The sequence below is a fragment of the Amblyomma mixtum genome, chromosome 1 (genome assembly GCF_055824585.1).
Source record: "Amblyomma mixtum isolate Tamu chromosome 1, ASM5582458v1, whole genome shotgun sequence".
NCBI lineage: Eukaryota > Metazoa > Arthropoda > Arachnida > Ixodida > Ixodidae > Amblyomma > Amblyomma mixtum.
In genome coordinates, this window is record NC_143012.1 from 66,405,573 (window position 1) to 66,422,833 (window position 17,261).

General features: G+C 49.7%; 1 protein-coding gene and 1 long non-coding RNA gene across 2 annotated transcripts in view; one reads left to right on the forward strand and one right to left on the reverse strand.

The window, feature by feature from the left end:
• Positions 1-138: 138 nt before the first annotated feature.
• Positions 139-1,183, reverse strand: LOC149366577 (uncharacterized). Its single transcript, XR_016286210.1, has 2 exons — positions 907-1,183; positions 139-223 (listed from the first exon to the last, which is right to left on the reverse strand). It is a non-coding gene; the product is annotated as an uncharacterized LOC149366577 (long non-coding RNA).
• A 5,120-nt stretch (positions 1,184-6,303) lies between these two features.
• The window catches only part of LOC149366578 (uncharacterized), a 38,175-nt gene continuing 27,217 nt past the window's right edge, over positions 6,304-17,261 (forward strand). The window contains exons 1-3 of the mRNA XM_089571365.1: positions 6,304-6,810; positions 6,904-7,041; positions 8,346-8,462. Of these exons, the coding sequence (XP_089427491.1) occupies positions 6,304-6,810; positions 6,904-7,041; positions 8,346-8,462 (762 nt within the window). The remainder of the gene's footprint in view (positions 6,811-6,903; positions 7,042-8,345; positions 8,463-17,261) is intronic.

Below are 17,261 nucleotides of genomic sequence, written 5' to 3' on the forward strand. Positions count from 1 at the left end.
GAAGGGATTTCAAGCCGTCAAAGGCAACAGTGCCATGCTCTGGCCACTTTCGTGATTAGAACTATCACCAGAGCCTGTCGAAAATGCATTCACTGCGCCTGTCAACAGTCACCTCAACTGAAACCCGGTGAAATACCGTCTGTTTTCTGATAATTTTATTAATTCCTGGCAGCATCAGCAGTCTTCATCATTCCCCTCAGGAATGCAGCGGACGGAGGAACACCTGTTTTGGAAGAAGAATGTTTACAATGACATCACTCAACTGCCAGGAATACATTTCTAATAACGCTGTAGTCGTAAAGAATTGCCGACTACCGCATGGCTTCATAAATTAATAATATTATTATATAATTGTGCGCCAAGTGTGCTACAGCCAGCCTTGCGATTCGTCCTGCTCGGTTGCAGCACGAGTCCATCTAGTTAGTGAAAAAATCCCTGGCCGCTAGATCTGAGAACAAGCACGATAAAGGCGGCGCAAGCGGATGAAAGTATTCTTACAAGGACTTGTAACATGAACCAATTCGCATAAACAAGGATTTTAATTTACTGCTAGCTCCCATCTTGGTACGCAAAACGGAAGGCGCACGTTTGTCACCTAGACGAGTTCTGTCGCAAAGCGCTGCGAACTTATGTTATGAATCGAGCCGGCATGCAGCTACTATGAAGTGGTGCAAGCATAAAATTTGCGTGCTAGCCTGATAACTTCTTGCGCATGCCAAGGATCTTTGTGGATTACAAGCAGATTTGCGGCAGCACTGACAAGCAGCAAGACAAAAATGCCGACGATCGCATCCCGCTTACATTGTATTAGGAAAATTGCGTCGGACAGTGCTATACTGCATTTGCTCGCCTCAAAATTCATCTATTGTATCTCTGAAAGTAGTTTGGCAAGAAAAGTATACTTACCAAAGTCATTTCCAACACATGGAGATGCTGACACTTCGCTTTCGTTCGAGTCAAAATCACATCTTGCGCCAGCATCGTTTCTTTCTTGGAGAGGTTTGCTCTTTGCAATCGGTTCTAACATGTAGGGGATGAAGCCAAGATACTCCGGGTAATCTTCGATGTGTTCCATCGTCGTAGAAGCAAAATAACAACCTCGAACCGCCAAGCGCCGCGGTTCATGTGCAGCGGCGGCGGCTGAGCCGACCGAGCCAGCGCCATTGTTGACGTCACGACGCGCCCAACCAATCACAGGCGGCAACGAGGCGCGCGAGCTCGCCCGAGGCTGCTGCTGCACTTCTCGCCAAAATAAAATAGGTTTGCGCTTTCCTTTGCCTAATTTCGACGAGAAATTCGAATTACGAGGGTGGAAAACTGTAAAGTGTATCTCTCAACTCAATTTTTCTGGGAAACCTTTCAGCACCCCTTTAACGCTACACCTGTCATTTTTCCTGCCATCGCTCGCTGCGTTGTTCTTAACTTAAGCTGCGCCCTCTTTGTTAGCCTCCACGTTTCTGCCCCATAGGTGAGTACGGGTAAGATACAGCTGCTGTATATTTTGCTCTTGAGGAATATTGGCAAACTGCTGTTCATGGTATTGAATACATCCCATTGGACCCCATGTTGATATTAGGTGATAATTAAAGTCCCTCTCTTTGAAGCGCTTGTTAATTTTTCAAGTATTTTCACGTTTCTCATGGAAGCCACTATTTTAAACGAACTATAGGTATCTCCTTTAAAACAAGACAATTTAGCCCAGTATTTAAATGGAATTTAATGGAGAAAAATTAACTATCTTGACATTTCCTGTACTCTACCTGGAAACGGTACACTGCTTTTCTTCCGGTATGTTCTTCCACGTTCATACTGCGGTGTCGCTCATAGCCTCAGTCGCTTTGGGACGTTAAACCCGCATGAACCAAACAAAACCTGCTAGTACCCAATCAAATGGCATCACTCAAGGTGCAAAAAAAAAAGACAGGAAAGCCATTTCTAGTGGCCAGGGCTGCCAGGAGAGGTGGTTGAAAATCACATGGTTGTCGAGGCCATTGTACTCAAGGTTCCGAATGTGCCCAGTCATATAGCAGGAAGTGACGTGGCAGATGTGCTTTCGAGAAGAAGGAAGAAGACTGTCTACATACACTGGCCTTTCTAAACTGAAAGTGTATGTTATGAACCCAGAGAACAATATAAAGCTAAATAAATGGAAGTGTGTCAGTCAAAGGAAGCGAGTCAATGAGGTTATACTGTATAGGCTTCCATCAGGGCATTCGCGCATGACGCACAGGTTTTTGATAATTAGCGATGACCCACCAACATGTAAATAAACCGCTGAAGGGCCGAGCACCATATTTTTACAATATAAACAGCTATATGCAATAAGAAAGTCAGCACGTTCTCCACATTCAACTGATGATTACTTCGAAAGTAATAGTAAAAAAACACAGATTTCTTTTTGTTATAGTTTTCCTCTGGACCGATAATACCCACGAAACACTTTCAGCTTTAGTGCAGAAGTAACGACAAAATTTGTTCTTTTGTTCAAAGTTCCCTTTCATGTTTCTGCTGCCTTACTATATGCAGCGAACAAGATATGAATATTTGAAGTCTTTATTTTCGCAAAATATTACCGTGCGTCCCATACTTCTCTTTCGCGAAGAATCTTTTCTCTTTCCCAAAGATTCTCTTTGATGGAGACTCACAAATTGTCGTAGAGATTTCTAATACTCTGGGAGAGACGACGGTCGCCATTTTCGCTTACACAGGCCAATCGAATACTAACGCAATAATAAATAGTATTATTATTAGGCTTCCCGATGGGGGGGGGGGGGGTTTGGTGACATGACACATGACGTAATGATTTCGATAACCGGTCAGGTGCATCTCGGTGATCACGTCATCGAGGTTGGTTCTTCAGAGTCTCTACCTCTATGGCACTGGGGTGGTGGCCCACCTCAACAACCAATACACTCGTCTGACAAAGACAGGGCCGGGTCGCCGCCTTCTAGCCCGACTTCACATCCAGCACACCCAATTCACAGAGGAGAGGTGCCGCCTTCCCCTACACTGGAGACGCGCCCTCCAAGTGCGGCCTCTTCCCACCAACATGTCCAAAGAGGACCATAATGGCAGGCGCCTGGCGCGGGCGGAAGCCTTGGACCGCGCTTTCGGGGGCAAACCAGGAGTCTTCTGAGTTGACGCCTCCGGCCCGGATCCCAGGGGATGGTACACGGCTGCGGTAGTCAACGAGGGCAAAACAGTAGACGCCCTTACTTGCAAGGCCCAGTCAGCAATTCACGCAGAAGAAGTTGCCATCGCTTTGGCAGCCTCCGACACTTCCTCCTAATACATAATCACCGATTCGCGAGCGGCTCGTCGAAACGTCCAGCAAGGATGGGCTACTCCCCTGGCTTATCCCATCTACCGCAACTGCCGCCGAGACTCGAATCCCGCACATCGATCTCGTTTGGGCTCGAGGTCACGAAGGCCTCCTCGGAAACGAGGCAGCCAACGCCGCCGCCCGCGTGCTCTCTCTCCAGGCATTACCCACGGACCTGACGCCGACCAGAACTCCGATTTTAGTCTGGTTTACACATTTAAGGAAATATGCGGTTATTACAAATCCACGCACCAAACTCTTCCCACCCCGTGCAAAGGCCTGGGAAAGGCCGACGAGCTGGTACTCCTGCGCCTGCTCGTTTCGATCCTCATTTGGCGATCCTCGCATTTCGATCCTCGATTCGACGGGTGGTGCTCACAGTGTGGGGAGGTGTCTGACACCTACCACATGATGTGGGCCTGCTAGCAGAACCCATTCCTATCCCCCATCTCAAACACCACCCGAGAGGACTGGGTGGCGACCCTGTCCGGCTGCTGCACCCTCGAGGCCCAAAGGGCCTTAACGCAGCGCGCCCGAGCTGCGGCAACTGCCAATGGGGTGCATGACTAGCCATCCCACCTAGTGGTTGTAAGGGCGTGACCCTTCATGTCAGGACCCCAAACATCTTTCCCTATGGTTACATAAATGTTTTCACCAGCAGCCCCAGGTGCTGCGCCGTCATCACCATCATGAGCCTGACTACGCCCACTGTTGGGCAAAGGCATCTCCCATGCCTCTCCAATTAAAGCTGTTCATACCCAGCGGCGAGCACCGTATCCCCGCATTTCTTCATCTCATCCGCCCAGCTAACTTTCTACCGCCCCCTCCTACGCTTGCCTTCTCTTGAAATTCACTCCGTTACCCTTAAGGACTAGCGGTTATCTTGCCTTCGCATTACATGCCCTGCCCATTTCTTCCTATTGATTTCGACTAGGATGCCATTAACCCCTAATAAAAGAATTGGATCTGGACGAGGTGAACAGCATGCATTGCCGTGGAGCTAAGATTCCGCCGCAAAATCCGCGTTTATGCTCCGATCATGGCCAAGCCGAAAAATTCAGGGGGCACTTTGTCTAAATTGGGTAGAGGCGAAAACGTTTTCCGCACCACTTTGCCTGTTTGACACTGGTGACGTCACCACTGGATGACGTCACACATAACTGATGACGAAGTAAAGACAAATTATCAATTAGTGACTAATTACTGATTAATGACTAAATACTAATTAACAGCTAAGTAATGAAGCTTAAGATTCGCGTTTACGAGTAGAACGCGACAGCGTGTTGTAGCGCTGCCAGGCAGTCCACGGAACGCCACCACCCGTTCGGCGCGATGCCTCGCCCTTTGAACGCAACGCTTTTTCAGGAAAAGAAATGGCGCTGTAATTCTCAGTCATCTCGGTGGACACCCGAACCGAACCGTACAAGAAGGGAGGAACGCCACCACCCGTTCGGCAGGATGCCTCGCCCTTTGAACGCAACACTTTTTCAGGAAAAGAAATGGCGCTGTAATTCTCTGTCATCTCGGTGGACACCCGAACCGCACCGTACAAGAAGGGAGGAACGCCACCACCCGTTCGGCGCGATGCCTCGCCCTTTGAACGCAACGCTTTTTCAGGAAAAGAAATGGCGCTGTAATTCTCTGTCATCTCGGTGGACACCCGAACCGCACCGTACAAGAAGGGAGGAACGCCACCACCCGTTTGGCGCGATGCCTTGCCCTTTGAACGCAACACGTTTTGAGAAAAGGAAATGGCGCTGTAATTCTCTGTCATCTCGGTGGACACACGAACCGCACCGTACAGGAAGGAAGGACGTGGGAGTGAAAGAAGAGGGGCCGTAATGAAGAAACTGAAAATTGCATTTGAGCTAAGGAAATTGAGCAGTAACTGTCTCGCATATCTCCGTGGACACCCGTCAAAACGCGGACACATCTGCCGACAGGGCTGTCGACACTGCTGTGGACACGGCTGCCGACACGGCTGCTAACGACAGTATGAGGCATGAAAGGCTTTCGCCTTAATACATGGTGCCCACTTCCTGTCATTACCGTGGTTCATTGCGTTATCTTCAAGTAACTCGCCAAGATAGTGACGCCTCTTTTCCTTATCTTCAGAAACTCTGTGGCCTGGAGCTCACAATTCATTTTGCGCCGTAGCTCGGCAGACGAAGGAGGACAGTCATCGCCAGATACATGGCCTCCGTTTATCAGAGTACGAAGGCAAAGAAATAGTGACGCGGTATAACACTGCAGCCGGCTCGAAGTGAGCGGCGCAGGCGTTCCAAAACGTAAACACTATCAACTAGTTCTGAAAACGCCTTAGTGAGCATTGCCTTTTCTTTTATCATCGTCTGTTTGCTCTCAACTCTGATTATGAAGGCAATCCAACTTGCCCTATTCAGCACCCCCTTGTATGTGAAAACTACATTCTAGCGTCACTATGCCCACGTACGGCTGCATTTTACTGATACGTCTAATATCTCGTGCCAGTCATCCACATCGGGCGAAGAAGATGAAGAGCCACATCTTGCTCGAGGGGCACGCAGAAGGAGGCGTTCCCCCGCGAGACTGGTCGCTGCATCCGCACTGTCCCAGAATTTCTGCTAGGCCTACTACTCAGCGAAGAGGCTAAGTCCATCCGCCGAAGAACTGCCTGAGGACAAGCCCCGGAGGGTCGCTTCATCCGAACTTCCCCAGGATATCTACTGGGTCTACTACTCAGCTGAAAGGCAAGGTCCATCCGCCGAAGAACTGCCTGAGGACAAGCCCCGGAGGGTCGCTTCATCCGAACTTCCCCAGGATATCTACTGGGTCTACTACTCAGCTGAAAGGCAAGGTCCATCCGCCGAAGAACTGCCTGAGGACAAGCCCCGGAGGGTCGCTGCATCCGAACTCGCCCAGGATATCTGCTAGGCCTACTACCCAGCGAAGAGGCAAAGTCCATCCGCCAAGGAACCGCCCGAGGTCGAGCCCCGGAAGTCATGGAGAAGCGGGAGAGGCGTGGTCGACAGGAAGATGAAAGCGTCGAAGCAAGGGGCCACCGTGAACGTCCGACGGCTCCCTCGAGGGTACGCAGCTACGACCGAAAGGAGGAACGGGAGCAGTCGCGCTCTGGCAGCGAAGCAGGCAGCGTGGAAAGGACGCGTCGTGACGGCGAGGAACAGACTTCACCCTCGCCGAACTTTTCAAGGCCTGAGAACGCCGTCTCACCCGGCACAGACGAGCCGGACAAGTCGCGGAGGCAGTCCAACGAGGACGTCGATGCGGAGCCTGTAGCACGACGAAACCTGGCTAAGTCTTCCTCCTACAAGTCCGGCCGCATCGCTCCTGTCGACCAGAAGAAGAAACGGGGACTCGAAAGGGACCAGAGCCAGAACAGCATCCACTCGGACCGTGGCGTGTCGGCTGCCAGCAGAAAAGGGCAGCCGAGGCGGGGCGAAGACAGGAAATCCCCGGCGTCCGATAGCCCTGCTAAGACCGCCGGCAAGGTCAGCAAACGTAACGAAAAGGGAGAAAGCCCTGAAAAGGGTCCATCAGGCGCGAAATCGAAACCTAGCGCTGTTGGAAAACCTTCTTCCCAGGGAAAGAAAGGCAGCTCTCCCGTATCACCTCAGAAGCACTCGGACGCGTCCCCTGCTACACCCAAGGGCGAAGGCGACGAGGAAGATGGCGACGAGAAACCAGAGCCGCAACTCATTGGTGGATGGCTAAACATTCTGGTAAGTGTCTAGCACTCGCACTCGTTATTCACTTACGTCGGTCTCTGCTTCTGTTCCTGACGTCAGCTCCGCCGTAGGACGTGAAAACAGTAGCATTATAGTTTTTGCTTCCTGTCTACACAACCGGCCACTTACTCGGTGCGTTAGACGATATCAGGCCCGTGGGAGTACTTCATATCTACTTCCCACCTCATCTGGAAATTCCTCCGCAATTCGCCCTACTTTAAATTGGGGCCTAGTAACGCGCCTAGTGCTAGGAAGCTTGTGCGAGTAACTCACCGTTTTTTCTTCCATATACAGCGTCACCAAGTCTAACGGTTTGCGACGCGATTCTTCACTATACGCGTTTTGTTGAAAGCTATGAAAATCTGAATGAGGTTAAATTCCGGCAAATTGCCGCCGCGGTTGCTGAGTGGTCTTGGCGCTCTACTGATGTTTCGAAAGACACGGGTTCAAACCCGGCCACGGCGGACGAATTTCGATAAAGGCGAAATTCTAGAGGCCCGTGTACTGTGCGATGTCAGTGCACGTTAAGGAAACGCCGGTGGTCAAAATTTCCGGAGCCCTTCACTACGGCATCCCTCATAGCGTGAGTCGCTTTGGGACGTTAAACCTCCGTAAACTATACATTCCGGCAAATTAGGCTCAGTTTCCTGAAATCGCTACTCCAAAAGGAGGACCAATTTCATGGGCGCCGGCATGTTTTCTAAGAATATGATTCTTTTCGCTCTTTTTCTGACTCTATTTGGGAATAACTTTTTAGCATTGAGGTAAGATTGAGACAAGTGAAATGTTTTCGGTATCCTCCAGGGTTCTGAGACTGGCTCCTTGAATTACACGAAGGATTCCCTGATCACATATTATGATCCAGCCAATCATTTTAAACGAGAGAGGAGAACTCCCCCCCCCTCCGCACAAAAACCTGACTGAAGAAGAAGAGGTTACGTGGCGTCTACAGACGACGTCGATACGCACCCCATTATTCCTCGCGTTCATTTATCCTGATCTCAACAAACTGAACTATAAACACTGCGGCCAACGAGCCAACTACAATCATATCCTATGGGACTGAAAAATAGCGCCACCTCCGGGTGATCTAGTTACCGCTCCTTCTCTCGAGTGGTGGGAGACCGTGCTGGCTAGCTCTGACCCCAGAACGCAAGTTTTGGCGGTGGAGTGGGCTGACAAAGTCGTCGAGGGCTATGCACTCTCGACCACTTACCGCGACCTCTTAGCACCAAGTCCTTTCCGACGAATAAAATGTATCACAGTCAGCAAAGATAACCGCTCACCTTTATTTGCAGCGTGGCGCCGCTCCCACCCCTCTAGATGTCCCCCGGGACGACGAACGCGACGAGGCGGGAACTCCTGGCCCTCAGGCGAGCCGGAAAAAGCTCGTTACGGCCAAGAGCGACCTCAAGGTACGTTATACACAAATTTCGCAGCTTCTCTACCCCCTTACACCAGGCGTGAGCACCAATAGTTACACGCATGCCGCTAGACATGCACGTTTTAAAAGTCGTTGCAAATTACATAAGCATTATGAGGGACACGTAAGAAGCCAGAACTCGCGAAAACCCCAAAATTTCCGGGGAATGTTCTTCCTAAGAGTGCTGTAAATTATACTCTAAAATTGATTGCACAGTCGTTTCCACCAGATGGTCCGAATGGGGCTTGTAGAGCACTGCACGTTAAAGATCAAGTAGCATGGTCGGGCGGGAGAGGGAATGAGGGAGGTCGGAGACGAGGATGCGGGAAAGACAAGGAGGGAAACTTTATACAACTAAATTTACATTATGTACAAACAAAGGAGCTTGTGACGAGACGCTCAATGGTGAAACGCTTGAAGGTGATACCCGCCCCTCGGCCGTACTCGCTGCCGAGTTTTTAAAGTGTTTTCTTTCCCTAGGTTCCCTATATGGGGGCCGGGCCTGCCGAGGAAGGAAGTTCACTGTCACACCCATCACACACTCTCTCCTTAGGAAACACGCCCCCGTCATGTGTTGGGAGAGAGAGAAATATGTCAACCACGTCGCGCAGAAGCTGGAATGTCCTCGAGCGGCGTTCCCGCGCATTTCATGCGTTCGAACGTGCGTTCGCACCTCGTGTAGCGGAAACGCTCGCTGAAGACTTCCTGGCAGACGGACGCTGTTTCCGCGGGTAATCCAGGCGTTGACCCAACATGTCTTTCGTGGCAAGTCGGCGTTCCGCTGCAGCAGCGCCGTTTTTTTTCCACACGACGAAGGCGAAACGTAATTTGGCGCGGGGACACCCCCTCTCCAATCGACTGGTAAACGGCTCTGGTCACTTTTATTCCTAAAGCAGGAAAACCAATTGACACAGATAACCTCCGCCCCATCTCTCTCACCTCATGTGTGGGCAAACTAATGGAGACGATGGTGCGGGATCGGTTACCTGGATATCTTGAAAGCAAACATATCTTTGCGAGCACCATGTTCGGAATCCGCCCACACAGATCCGCACAGGATGTCCTCGTGCTACTTAATCGGGAAGTCCTAGACCCCCTCGAATGCCCCCATAATGACCAAGTAGTACTCGCCTTGGATCTTAAGAGGGCATTTTACAACGTAACACACGAGGTCATACTCACTAACATTAGCCTGACCGACGGTGGCCTCAACACATTCCGGTACATAAGCCAATTTTTAATAGATCGTGAATTCCACACCCGAATCCAAGATAGAGAGCATGATCCTTATCTACTCGGCACACGGGGAACCCTCCCAAGGCGGGGTACTTTCCCCGCAGCTCTTCAGTCTGGCCATGATGCACCTGCCGGCACAGCTGAGTGGTGTCGCCGGCGTGCAGCACGCCCTGTACGCTGATGTCGTCACTCTGTGGGCCACGCAGGGCAGCACAGGTGACATTTCATTTCATTTCATTTATTTTACCCTCAAGGCCCGAGGGGCATTGAAGAGGGGAGTGGTTGTAAACAGGGGTTTAGTACAAAGCGTTTGATTTCTAATTATACAGTGATAGGTAAGGCGGAACAAAAACGCTGATGGTCGATGATGGAGGCTGTGCTTCCGGGTATGTGGTTTCAGTCCTTTGCTGTTCGTGGAAGGAAAGACTCAGCTGCGGATTTTGTTTTAAACAAAGGAATGCCGATTTTATGCGCATGATCAACTCGTGATGAAACATATGACGGAGGAAGTATAAGATCGCGGTGCAGTATGGGGTTATGATACATTATTTTATGAATTAAGCAAAGGCGAGCGTGCTTTCGACGGCTAGCAAGAGATGGTAACTGTAATGTATTCTTCATAGAGGTTACGCTAGCGGTACGGTTATAGTTCTGAAGGATGAAACGTGCCGAGTTATTCTGAATTATTTCGAGGGAACTGATCATGTTTTCCGTGAAGGGATCCCAAATGGACGCAGCATATTCCAACTTACTACGAACGACAGATTTATAGAGGAGAAGTTTCAAGGAAGTGGGGGCAGAGAAAAAGTTACGGCGAAGGTAGCCGAGGGCACGGTTGGCGTTGTTAATCATTGAATTGATGTGAAAAGACCAAGTTAGATCACTTGTTATGTGAATGCCTAAATAACGGTATGAAGACACTTGTTCTAGTTCGATGTTATCTAGATGATAAGAGGTGGGGTGTGTAGAAATGCGTGACACACGTAGTACTTTACATTTGGTTTTGTTTAGTTCCATTGACCACGTTTTTCACCACTCAAGAATTCCATTAATGTCTTTTTGCAAAAGAAGAGTGTCGTTAGAGTCGTTAATTTCACGAAATATTACGCAGTCATCTGCAAATAAATGAATGTGGGAGGTAACGGAAATAGGAAGGTCATTAATATATATCAGGAACAAAAGGGGCCCAAGGACGGACCCCTGTGGGACCCCAGAATGCACGGAAGTGAATGGAGAACAAATGTTATTAGCCATTACAAGCTGTGTTCTATTACAAAGGAAATATTCTAACCATGCTAAAACATTTGGGAGAAGATTTAGCTTGCTAAGTTTAAAAAGAAGTAGTTTGTGACTAACCTTTTCGAAAGCCTTGGCGAAGTCTAGAAAGATACAGTCCGCGCATGAACGACGATCCAGAATAGTGTGAAGTTTGTGCGTGAAGGTAAGTAACTGCGTCTCGCACGAGAATGATTTGCGAAAGCCGTGTTGTGCGTCAGTGAAGAAGGAGTTAGATTCGAGAAAGGTAACTAAGTTAGTGTATAGAATGTGCTCAAAAATTTTGCATGGTATGCTGGTTAGTGATATTGGGCGGTAATTAAGAGGAGAATTACTACTACCTGACTTGTGCAACGGAACCACCTTCCCGATCGTCCAGTCCGCTGGAAGCACTGACGTCTCAAGTGACTGCTGGAAAATTTTGGAAAGGATGATTGAGGAATAAAGTTTGGTACTCTTCAAGAACTTCGCGTTAATTAAATCTGTTCCAGGGCTTGTATAGGTCTTAAGATTTTCTATTAATTTTTCTATTCCTAGGGGCTCGATGGATATTGCATCCATGATTGAGAATTGGCAGTCCTCCACTGTAGGAAACGTGACGTTGGAAGAAAGAACAAAATTGCGACAAAATGTTTCATTTAAAATTTTAGGACAATCAGTATCAGCGATAGTTGAACCGTTTTCATCTAACAATTTAATTGAATGGTTTCTATTGGGATTAATGGCACGCCAAAATTTTTTGGGATCATTTGTGAGCATGTTGGGCAGTGTGTGCTGTAGGAAATGAGCTTTTGCGTTTTTCATTGCCGATACATACACGCTATTTGCCGCTTGATAAGCTTCCCATTTATAAACGGAGTTACATTTTTTTGCGTTTCGGTAAAAGCGTTAATTTATGTTACAAAGCCTTCTTATGTGAGCGTTGTACCACAGTGCATGTTTATGAGTTGTAATGGTGCGTAGGGGGATATATCTTTCCGTTAGTTTGTTAACCTTAGCAACGAAAATGTTCCAGTTCACCTGCGCCTCCCGGCTATCAAAATCTGTTAGAAATGCATCGAGAAATGAAGATAGTTCCTCGTTGACCGCCTGAAAGTCAGCTCTGCTATAATCACGGATACGCTTGACTTTGTTGTCAGCGTTATTGGAAGGAATGCAGAAATTAAACGAGACTAGGAAGTGGTCACTTATGCCGGGCATGCAGGTCAAGTCTGAAACAAGATCAGAATGGGATGTCAACACTAAGTCCAATATGTTAGCAGTGGTGTCTGATATACGGGTTGGTTGGGATACTAGCTGAGAAAGAGAAAAGAGTGAACAAAGGTTCAAGAACTCATTGCCTTGAGACGATGGGGATGATTTAGGAGTTATTTTCGAAGACCATGTCAGCTCAGGAAACTTAAAATCGCCTAACAAAGTAATGGGTTCTGCAGGGTGCCGCGTAACAACAAAGTCAAGCACATCATGCAATTCTGGTGTGAACGTGGAAGGATAATTTGGAGGTCGATAGCATACACCAAAAACGTATTTTTGATGGTTTAGTTCTACGCAGGCCCAAATGGATTCTAGGTTAGTTTTCACAGGAATGTGATCGGACTGTATTGTTTTCGATATAGCAAGCAAGACACCACCGCCTGGCCGCTGAGTGCGATCGCGTCGGTAAACTGAAAAGCGGGATGAATCGTCAAATATTTCACTGTCATGTACGTTAGGATGAAGCCAGGTTTCTGTTATTGCGATGATATCAGCCTCGCACGTGTCGACAGCGGAGTGAAACGATTCACGTTTATTAAGAATGCTTCTAGCGTTAGCCAGTAGCACGGATGTGCGAGGAGGTGATAAAGCCAGACCGCTTCCCCTCGTTCCATGCTATGGGTTATCTTCTTCGCTTTCCGAAACATTGCTTACCTCAAGGGGAGCGGGACGGCTCTGCTCGCTTTCGACAAAAGATTGGACTTGCAGCTCCTCAATGGTATCGGTATCAGCGTTAAAGATGTAGCACTTGCGATTAACAACCAACTTGTTATATCGCAGGCGGTACTTGGGAGATCGCGGCAGTTTTTTCGCGAATTCTGTTAGTTTTTTGCGGGCAAAACGAGTGGCGGGGGAAAAATCTTCAGACACGGAAAGTTGTTTTCCACTTAGTTTAGTACGGAGGTCTAACACTTTCATTCTGTCTTTGAAGGAGGAAAATTTGATGATAATAGGGCGACATTTTGAGGGTGAAAAAGTTCCGAGACGATGAGCACGTTCAATGCTTAGCTGTGTGGAATCGTCGTCAAGTACTTCCGACAACGCAGCAAGCGTTTTCCTTTCAGTCTCATTCCATGATTCGCTTTCATCAGGAATGCCATGCAGGATCAGATTATTCCTTCTCGACTGGTCTTCCAGGCTATCTATACGAGACTGCAGTACTGCTTGGTGCAATGTCAGACGTCTAGCAGTGTCCTGAATTGAAACCAGCTCAGGCTGGATAGTATTAAGAATGTTAGTTTTTGATTCCAGAACTTCAAGGCGATTGAATACATCTAGTATTTTGCTTTCCAGTGATGCTTGATTGTCTTTAATGATCTTAACGTCTGCGCAGATCTGGGTTTGACCTTTAGCTAATTCTAATGTCCGGTCGTTGATGCTTGTAAGTATCGCTAATATAGACGTTTCAGGATCGTCATTTGCTTCTGACTTTGAAATGACTGGGCGCGGCTTGGGTGGGCCGGGATTGGTCTCAATGTCTCCAGAGCAAAGTAGTACAAGCGATACATCAACACATTCACTGAAGGTTGTGAGCAGCACATGTGGACATGGGAGCAGAAAGAGAAATCGGTTGTCCGATCTTTTGGCATACAGCGAATAGCTTGTACAAACCTGCGGAACGTAGTGCAGAGTTGCGTTAGCCGTGGTGCCGGGAAGGCTGCTCCCATGTCCACTGAAACTGCAGTCGAGATGTGGCCTGTTTAAGTAGTCCGCCAAGCAGGCTTCCGTCCCAGATCCGATCGACACGTGTGGCGAGGCGATAGAAGTGCCGGTGATAGGTAGTCCTTCCAACGATGCGCACGCAGGTGATGGTTTTTCCATTTTCAGTGACCGTGAAAAACCGGGGTAAGTCACGAAGCACGGCGAGGCCAGCATGCAGTACGTTGCCAGGGCCATTATAACCTGCGGAACGTAGAGCAGAGTTGCGTTAGCCATGGTGCCGGGAAGGCTGCTCCCATGTCCACTCTTGAAACCAGCCTGCAAACAGCGGCGACGATAGTGGACCGCTACGCCCGCCGCTGCGGTCTTCAATGTTCCCCTTAAAAATCTGAATTTGTGCACCTCCGCCACTCACAAAAGTGCACAACTAAAATATCTCTTTCTCTTGGGAGTGGTCCCATACGCGAAAGTGTTGAGATACGGGTACTCGGACTCTACATCCACAAACACAGACGGCCAGACACTACATTGGCCAAACTCCGTAAGTTGGGGGACCAGGTGGGCCGCATAGTCCGCCGGGTTTGCAACAAACGCGGGGGTTACGAAATAAGGATGCCTTGCGGCTTGCAAACGCCTTTGTAGCCAGTCGAATTCTCTATTCGACTCATCGCCACCTATGGAAACAAGGGGAGCATGCGCTTGAGGTCATCCCTCTTAAAATTATTAAGCGTGCCCTTGACCTCCCCGTCACTACTTCAAACAGCCGGCTTATGGCCCTTGGGGTGGTGAATACTTTCCGGAAGCTCCGGGAGGCGCACCTTACAAACCAGTACACGCGCTTCTCGCTAACGGAGTCGGGTCGCCGCCTTCTTGCTCGTCTCCATATCCAACACTCCACCCCATGGAAGACAGGTTTCACATCCTAGAACTGTGGAGCCGTGCCCTCCACGTGCGGCCTCTTCCAGCCAACATGTCACACGAAGACCATAACGGTCGGCGCCTGGCACGAGCGGAAGCGCTAGCCCGACATTATGGCAAGAAAGGTGTATACTACGTGGACGCCTCCGGTCCTCACCACGGGGGATGGTACACGGTCGCTTGTAGTTCACAACAGCAACACAGTTAACGGCCTCACCTTCAGAGCCCGTAGTGCAACACTAGCAGAAGAGGTCGTGATTGCTCTCGCGGCCTCACATTGCGATTCAAAATACATAATCACCGACTCGCGAGGGGCCTGTCGGAACGTCGAACAATTCTACACTCCCTTCCTAGCCTTTCGAATCTATCAAAAATGGCTGAGGCTTAGCTAAGGTTAAGCCTAGTCAGATGGGAAGCATATTGATGGCTAGGCTTGGTAATACATGGCTTTCCTTGGTTGACGTTCATCCCGCTCTTCATCGGTCTCTGTGGCACGCTGAAGGTTTCGCTTCTCGTTCAAATCAGCCCTGCTTCTAGGCGGCATCCCAACACCTGGCCGCCTCGTAAGTGCCCGGAGAGCGAGGCAAGCTCAGCTTTATACCGCTGCTGTAGCGTCACGTGGTCAGCTGCAGCGCCTCTGATGTGGAGCCTCCACCGCCGCGGCCGACCGCGCGAGCCGGCAGCCCATCTCTCCTCTGCTTTGACGTCATGTTTTCACGTGGTCAGCCGCCACGCCTCTGATGTGGAGCCTCCACCGCCGCGGCCGACCGCGCGAGCCGGCAGCCCATCTCTCCTTTGCTGTGACGTCATGTTGCCACGTGGTGTCACGTGGTCACGCTAAAGGTCAATGGTAGCTCCACCGCCGCGCTCGACGGGCTGTAGTGTAGCTCTAGTAATATGCTTCGCATAAAATTGCATACGGGATACGGACCCCCCACACCGTTACCTTATATGGGTCCCTGCTCAACAGCGGTTGGCAGGAAACGAGGCAACAGACGCAGCCGCCCGCGCGCTCTCTCACCGGGTTGTTTTCTCCTCCCCACCCGATCAGGAACCCGATCCTAATCCGATCTATATCTTCAAAGATATTACAACCTATTATCAAGACATTCATCGCCTTTACCGTGGCCCATGTAAAGGCCTGAAGAAGGCGGATGCGCGGCTCCTTCTCCGCCTTCTCACCAATACATTTGTGTGCCCGGCAGCACTAAAACATTTTATTGCGAAAGCAATACTGCTTGCACTTTCAGCCCGTCGCGTAGCGAGGCCGGTAGCTACCAAGCGCGGCCTAACTCCTGCTCCTGCCACGCGCGGCGCGTTTAGCGGTCTGACGTCACAGCTGGAAGAGCGTGGCTCCAACCTGCGCCGTCGCGTAGCGAGGCCGCAGCTACCAAGAGCGGCCTAACTCCCGCTCCTGCCGCGAGTGGCGGGCTTAGTGGTCGGCTCGGGTGTCCACCGAGATGACGGAGAATTACTGCGCCATTTTCCTTCCTCAAAAAGCGGTGCGTCCAAAGGGCAAGGCATGGCGCAGTAATTCTCTGTCATCTCGGTGGACACCCGAACCACAGGAAGGGAGGAACGCCACCACCCGTTCGGCGCGATACTTTGCCCTTTGAATGCAACGCTTTTTGAGGAAAGGAAATTCTCTGTCATCTCGGTGGACCCCCGAACCGCACCGTACAGGAAGAGAGGAAGTGGGAGTGAAAGAAGAGGGAAGCTTCTAGACAATCACCCATTAGCGTCAGCCGCTCGTTTCGGCGACCGAGGCACGCATAAATCTCCCAGCACGTGGGGGCCCTCGTGTGGTGAGTATAATGGCATGTAAAACAAATCGGCAAAACTTTCATAACTACCAAGACACACCACCAGGCAAACCAGGCGCAGCCAGGGCCACTGCTTTCGCTACTTACTGGGCTTAACCAAGCTAAGCCTCTGACAAATTTTTTTACCCCTCCTTTAACGGCAGCTGCCTGCACTGTAGTGCGGTGTCTTCTGCCACCTATCACACAGTGTCCCTCCAACCCGGCTATTCCCCCATCCCCAACCCAACCCGGCAGGACTGGGAGGCGACCCTGCTCGGCTGCCACGACTTACAGGCCCAACAAGACTTAGTCGGGCGCGCCCGGGCGGCGGCCACCGCCACTGGGGTCCCATACTAGGGACCTCCACCTTGTGTTTGTAAGGATCAGTCCCTTAAGGGCTGATCCAAACATACCTCCTGTCCCTTTCTAATAAATGTTTTCACCACCACCACCAAGGCGAAACGTAACAACGTGACGGGAATTCGTAGGTAGGAATCCCTCTGCAATCGTGAATTTGTACAATTTAAGAATCTATATTGATTACAGAAATAATTATCCAGTCCTGTAACACTTAAAGAAAGAACTTTACCTATTTTTCTTGCTTTCAATTAAATTCGTTCTTTCCTATGAATATAGGCTGAATCCTC